The 6,883-nt window shown below is 47.5% G+C and overlaps 1 protein-coding gene across 1 annotated transcript; it reads left to right on the top strand.

Moving 5' to 3' along the window:
* The first annotated feature begins 2,163 nt into the window (after positions 1–2,163).
* Positions 2,164–6,658, top strand: LOC129380187 (carbohydrate sulfotransferase 4-like). The gene is made up of 3 exons (XM_055076367.1): positions 2,164–2,411; positions 2,743–3,275; positions 5,920–6,658. Exons 1-3 carry the CDS (start codon positions 2,321–2,323, stop codon positions 6,436–6,438), a joined length of 1,143 nt encoding a protein of 380 aa, XP_054932342.1. The 5' UTR covers positions 2,164–2,320; the 3' UTR covers positions 6,439–6,658.
* The last annotated feature ends 225 nt before the right edge of the window (positions 6,659–6,883 follow it).

Genomic DNA, 6,883 nt, shown 5'->3' with positions numbered 1-6,883 from the left:
TGTGGAATGAACCACATTTTATGCACGTCTGTTTATACAACCGGCATTCATACTTAAGAATTTGTGGTGCAGCGCAAAACGGGGCAAGCGACATACGAGAAACAAGGACAAGTGCTTACTGCCAACTGAAATTTTGTGCCTTATACAATATTTTCTATAGAAAACACAGAGCAAGAACGACATGAAACATACATATGTAAAATAATAAAACAAAGAATAAAGATCAAAAAGAAAAAAATAGGCTATCACCGGTGAGCGGGTTGGTGTACGTGTAGTGTTTCCTGCCCCACACAACCTTTGTTCGGTATCAAAAAGAGGCACCCCTATCAAGAAACAAAAACCCAGTGTGAATTCAAGCACCCCAACCGTTACGTGGATTGTGTGCAGGGGGTCGCGTACAGAGTCCCCTTGAAATGTGCCGCCTGCTACGCAGGTCAGACAGGCAGGTATCTGAACGATCGTCTGCGTGAGCATGCGAATAATATTATGAATGGAAGGGAAGGTTTTTAGCCCTGCATTATAGCGCATGCGGATGTACCCTTCTGTTTGGAAAAACAAAAGTAACCTTCACACACAGGGACGATCGAAAGAGCCTCATTGCTGAGTCGGCTAGCATTGCACGTGAAGTATTCCCATACATAAATAGGCCATCCCTGACCTTATTAAGAAGGTAGTTGGCATTCTTAGGCAATGGCAAAGAGAACAGTGGGAGTGATACCTTTATAATGTTTTTTTTTCAATTTTTATATCTTTATTGTTTGCTTTTTATTTTACATATATTATGCTCATGTCGTTTTCCCTTTGTTTTTTCTGTGTAACACCTTGTATCAGACAATACAGCTTCATTTGGCAGTAAGCGCTTGCCCTCGTTTTTCCTCTGTCCCTTGTGCCACATTGCGCTGCGCCGCACAGTGTAAATTGGAAAAACATCCAGCCAAAGCCAACACACTTCCAAACTTGAGCCTCTGACTTGCACCAAAGCTTCCTGAAAGGGAGGCGACCCTTTTGTGTAGGCCATGGTTCGGCGTCGCGTTTACCAATGCCTGCGCGTTGGGCATAGGAGTGGCCGACACTGGAGCGTGTGGTGTGTTCATTGTCAGTGCCCGCAGTACAGGTCTCAGAGAGAATCGCTTTCCGTCACGCTGAACTAGTTGGACGAGCCGCCTCTGTCCCAAGAAGGAATTTTGAAATATCAACGCGACTGAACATCAGAAGGCCGTGCAAATAGTACTTCGCTTCCTGAGATCGACTCGCCTCAGAGAACGCCTGTTATTGGAACGCCTTTTCGGTTGCCGGTATTTCTATTTCTTTCCTTCTTTTTTCTTTCTTGATCCTTTCTTTTTCTTCTCGCTTTCTGTCCTCTTTACAACTCCTATATCCCCACTCCAGTGCAGGGCAGCAAAGCGAAAACGCGCGTCTGGTTAACCACTCTGCCTTTCCTTTCTCTCTCTCTCTCTCTCTCTTATAAGATTCGGTCATTTTTGAGTCAGCTTTTCGAAAAAGGCCCAGCACGACCTATATGTGGGAAACATACGGTTCAGTGGCCGTCTGCACGCGGGATCCCAACTACTTTTTAGCGGCGTGCTGACGACCAAATGGTCCGGCGAACAACTCGGGCAGCTTTGCCTCGCAAGCGTCCCAACTTGTAAGATCTTCTTCATGCGTCTGGGGCCACACGCGTGCCCTTCTTTTCAGGCAGAATATCACGTTGGCTAACATCAGCGTGGGGTCCAAGCTGCAGTGGTCGCTCACGTGCTCGTGCATGCAGATCCAGTCTTCTAGATCTAAACCGTCCGTGCCAGAAAAGGTTCCCGTGTCTCGTGGTTAAAAATGTATCACTTGAGCTTGTGGCTGCTGCGCTGCCGTCCCTACGTAGTTCATCGCAGAGCGACGAAGACGGAGTGGGCACGCAGGTGCCAGACATACCCCTTATTTCTACCAAAAAAGTTGTTACAAAGAGAGCGTGTATTCACAGATTACTCATATGCAAGGATACAACATCCACATGGAGCGGTGATGGAAGCAAGATTCTCGCATGCCTCTGGCCACGTCGCCGCTGTCGCCGTCCTTGAACTGACGGTAGTAGCCCCTTCGCTGTGTCGTGAAAATTTATAATAAAAAAAATCTGGTACATCTTCGAACGTAAGGATGACTAGTGGTGATGACATTTGCCGGTTCGGAAGATGTGTGCCTTGTCTACTTCAATACAGTTTTCGAAACAGGACGCTAGCGACAACTTCAGGAGTACCAACACACGATGGTCAATGTGAGCTCCAGTGCCTGATGAATTACTCTGTTTTTTTTTCGTTGCAGAGCCTCAATGCGAACGAAAACATGTTCCGCTTTACTATTAGCCAGCATATTTCTCCTGAGCTACAGCGTATTATATTCATGGAGAGTTTTGCAGCTACGTAAGTAATCCGAGAGCTCGGTATATTATCACTTTATGGCGAAAAGACAGGGCGATGAGTGTGTTCTTATGATCACAGTCGAAAACCAATCTACCGACCTAAAATTGAATCGACTTCTTAAGCCACATGTCCTATCGACTATTTGCTAACTCACGCCTATCATATAATCATAGAAACAATAATGCGGTGAAAAGAGCCTAAGCTATGGTAAGCGCAATGTCTAGAAAAGAATGTAGTTGATAGTGAAAACTTCATATATATCAGGTCAATGCGCTCGCATCTTCCCTTTGCTTTATGTGAGAATGTAAGACTTGCTTTCTTCTTTTGGCAGATTTCCCACAAAGAAGTTTCCTCCCGGAAGGTGTACGTACAACAGAATCTCGCGTTGTGGTCAACAAACATACAATGGCGTCAGCAGATACCAGTGATTCTTCTTTAGAAAGACGTCTCCCCGCTGCGTTTAGTGCGGCGCTCGAAAGATATCCCGTCGTCGCTGCAGCGGATGTGAAAATAGTGGTGATCGTCGCCTATTACCGGTCTGGGTCATCCTTTGTTGGCGAATTGCTGTCTTCAGCGCCACGGACATTTTTCCACTTTGAGCCTCTTATTCCGTTCACTGTCAGCGGCAGCATACGACCAGGAAGACAGAGCCACGCTTTCCATCTGATCGACGAGCTTGTCAGGTGCCGCTTCGAGCCGCTGTACACAGTGTGGCTGGAGAACAACCCTTACTACAAGTTCAACCACTTCCTGGCCGACCTCTGCGAAGGTGGAGAGTCTTGCTCCTCCCCAGGTCACCTGTCTGCTCTCTGTTCAAGAGCCGAAGCGCAAGTTTTCAAGTTCACCAGACTTCGCGTCAGTCAGGTCAGAGTTTTCACATACCAGATATTTATTTATTTATTCATTTGCTTATTTATTTATACAGTAATACCAGCCTTCGTCAGGCCGAGGCAGAATGGGCAATACAAGTGAAATAATTCAATCAATACATTTAGCACACGAAAGCAAGAACAATCATGATGTCATTGTTTATTATAATCGGCCACCTATTCGTGTCAATTGCCGTACTAAGACCTCTCCTAGCGATCCACAATTACCCCAGTCTTGCGATAGCTGATTCCAAGTTATGCCAACAAATTTTCTAATTTCATCACACCACCTGGTTATGTAACTCGAATAGGCCAACGTAAAGCTGATAGGCAACTTTACCTTTAATAGACCTGCCCTACGCGATACTTGTGCTTCAGAGCTTCGTTTTTGCTCTTAATGTCAGTTAAGAGAGGGAGATCGATTAAAACGCTTGAAGAAGATCGAAGTAATCTCTCAAGGTGCAGTCGTAGCTTTTTGCAGCAAGAACACGAGCTCGTGTCTCGCGCCAAAATGATGGCAGTGCCCGCAGATTCCCACCATCTCTTCTACTACAATTCTTCGGCTGCTAAAATGAGCCATTCTGACGACTTAAGATAATGACATAATGAGAGGATCATGGTACGGCTTTTGGCGGTTGATGTGAACCGTCTCGCAGTCACGACAGCGTTTGCCCAACGTTGAGGTCACCGGTTCGACCACATAGTTCACGGGCGCTGGAAGCTCAATGAATCGCTACGGAGCCAGATATTTCGGACGAGGCTCTGGAGTGAGTTCTGGAGAGTGGAATGGCAGCCGAAGCCAGAGAGTAGAATCAATGGCGAACGTCTCTGCAGGCTGAGCGTGGTCGCGGCGATCTTTTTGGATGCCTTCGGTGTGGGTCGTGAATGAGTGAGCTAGTTTACGGCACTATTCTGCATGTTGAGAATTATCTGAACGGCGTAAATTTACGGACGTCCGGCTGATACCGAACAATGGTGTCCAAAGTAGAGGATGTTTCGCGTCCATCAAAAAACAGAAAAACGTGAGAAACACGTGGTGTTTTGAGTGGCGGTGTTATACGCGTACGCGACAAAACGGAGGATTTCTTCCCAATTGAAATGGTCGGAAGCGTCGTACATTGTGAGCATGCCACCGAGAATGCGCTTCAACTTCTCCGTTACACCATAAGTCTATGGGTGATACACCGCTAATGATGCAGGGAATGGAGCCGCACGCTGCCAGTCGCTCACTAATAGCGTCAGAGAGGAGGACATGGCTTAGTTCTGTGAGACGTTCTTGCGGTGGGCCGTGTAGTTCCATGAAAGGCCGTAGGTTGAATGCGGTGACTTCGCGAGCAGCGGTGGCATGATGTGCAGCAGTTTCAGTGTATTTTTCAGGTACTTTACTGTGAAAAGGATGGCTTGCTGCGAAAAGCAGTGTAGTATTCACATTGACATTGTTATGGCGCTATATTCTAGCTTCACCTGCGTGCTGGCAGATTTACGTTCGGGAGCCCAAAACATTTATAGCGACGCGTTTCAAAATTTATTAGTGTTACTATTTTCTCCCGTAGTAAACTGCACATATATATTCTCGGTGTGTCGAAAGATTAAAAACACGCTTCATGTTTCTACCATATGGGTATATATTTCTTTTGCATAAAGGAGTGGAGCTTGTTCGTCAAAAACACTCAAAAAGTCCTAATGTTTCCGTTAAACGCTATGTGTTCCTGGAAGTTCCACAGAGCTAAAACGGAAGTGTTTTGAAAACTGCTTGTTTAAACAACAAATGTGCGTATACCCCGGCTTCGCGCAGCCACTGGAAATTAAAGAAAGGTGACGCAGTGACTCTGTCACATCAAATTGGGTGCGTTAGGTTACCACGCACCTAACTCCAAAGTTACGCACTCGAGCGCGCTTGGGGACGCCTGTGGATCGTAGCTTCACGACGATATTAAAAGACTGCGCCCGGGAACACCAACGCGTCGCATGACCTATGTTATGTCGCTTTCGTACCCTCTATTGCCTTTCTCGTGCTTCGTGAAGATGACACCGCTTACAACCTGCCACAATTCTTGGTCGACGATGTCGAGCTCGAGGAATTTTACGTGGGGCGACAGAGGCAGCAGCAGCGGTTGACGTTTGTGATGCAATGCGTTCGCACGGCAACCAGAGGTACCGCACAACGCGAATTGTTTCTGCTCCGTGGTATGACGACTGTAGGAATTCATTGCACATTATAGTGGGACAGAAATTATGATGATTAGAGGCGTTTAGAATTACGCACTAAACGGAATGTGTGGCCAACCAGTCACGATGAAAAACTACTAGAATGCGCGTCAACGAGTCGTACGACCGCAGATCACGCAGGCATTTGCACGAAGCACCACTGCGAATGAGAAACCAAAGAGCGCCTGGAACGCAACAACTGCGCATTGAAGGGGTGAAAGTGTGAGGTAGGCGAAAATATGTCACCATGCCGGAAGCTGTAGCACGCGCGAGCTCGCGCACACCGGAAGTCGCTTTCGGCCGTTAAGTATGTTAAGTTTACTTGGAGTGTGGTCTGCCGACGAGAGCGCACTCGAGCTCTTTAACTTGAGGCGCCCATTGTGAAAGCAACGTTTGTTCACGTATAGCTTACGTAACTTTATTTGTCGCAGGTCGGATCTTGGATTGAGCGAAACCCGGACATTGCGCAGTCTGTTCGCGTCGTCCACCTGGTGCGAGATCCGCGGGCCATCTACTCCTCTAGAAGAGGCCTTCGCTGGTGCACGGACTACAAGCCCTGCGACAGCGCGGCCGCCTTGTGCGACCAGATGCGATCAGACTTGGATGCATTCGGGGATCTCACCCGTCGACTGCAGATAAACAGGACGTACCAGATACGTTTCGAAGACCTCGCCGCGGACCCCCTGAACGAGACGATGCGCGTGTTCGGGAGACTAGGCCTAAACTATGCGCCATCCGTTTCGAAATACATTGAAACCCACACGGCAGCAGCTGCAGCAGCGGAAATGAGGAACGCTCACTCGACGAAGAGAAACTCGAAAGCGGTTGTGCACATGTGGAAGCAGAAGTTGTCGAGGCAAAAGATACGGGAAATAGAAATGACGTGCGGTGATGTTCTTCAAAGGCTTGGCTACACGAGCGGGCCGACAGGCAAAGGTGCCGAAGCCTAACGAAACAGGGCTGATTTGGCGACCCCAAACTTTCGACACATTCGCCACACTTTGCTCTCAATACCAACGAAAGTGTGCTCTAATATTTCAACCACAATGTGCGAGCCCAAACTGCCACTACGTCCTCTGGCCATTGGTGATGGCATCAGTGCAAGAAAGTGACCAAAGTGCTATGTGCGCAACGTCTCTTCGCAATGTAATAAAGGTCTAAGAAGCTCTGCTTTGATCTGTGACGCGTTCGATATACACTGCAGGGACGGTCGCAGAATTACACATTAAACATGTGCAATACGAGCAGTGATGCGCCAACGATGCACTAAGGTAAGCATTGTACGAGCGCAAATAAACCAGGTGTTTCTTTTGATACAAACTACTAAAAAAAGCTCACATCCAGGCAGTTGTTTGTGCTCATAGGCTACGCGGTTTACTTGACACTAGCAGCAAA

Source organism: Dermacentor andersoni, chromosome 2, assembly GCF_023375885.2.
Source record: "Dermacentor andersoni chromosome 2, qqDerAnde1_hic_scaffold, whole genome shotgun sequence".
Classification (NCBI taxonomy): domain Eukaryota; kingdom Metazoa; phylum Arthropoda; class Arachnida; order Ixodida; family Ixodidae; genus Dermacentor; species Dermacentor andersoni.
This window is presented reverse-complemented; position numbering and strand designations above follow the sequence as displayed.

What these genes read in the sequence shown, in the direction of transcription:
- LOC129380187 (XM_055076367.1), top strand. Translation starts at nt 2,321, where the DNA reads ATGCGAACGAAAACATGTTCCGCTTTACTATTAGCCAGCATATTTCTC. An exon ending in ATGGAGAGTTTTGCAGCTAC is followed by an intron (nt 2,412 to 2,742) that starts GTAAGTAATCCG and finishes TTCTTTTGGCAG; the next exon opens with ATTTCCCACAAAGAAGTTTC. An exon ending in CCAGACTTCGCGTCAGTCAG is followed by an intron (nt 3,276 to 5,919) that starts GTCAGAGTTTTC and finishes TATTTGTCGCAG; the next exon opens with GTCGGATCTTGGATTGAGCG.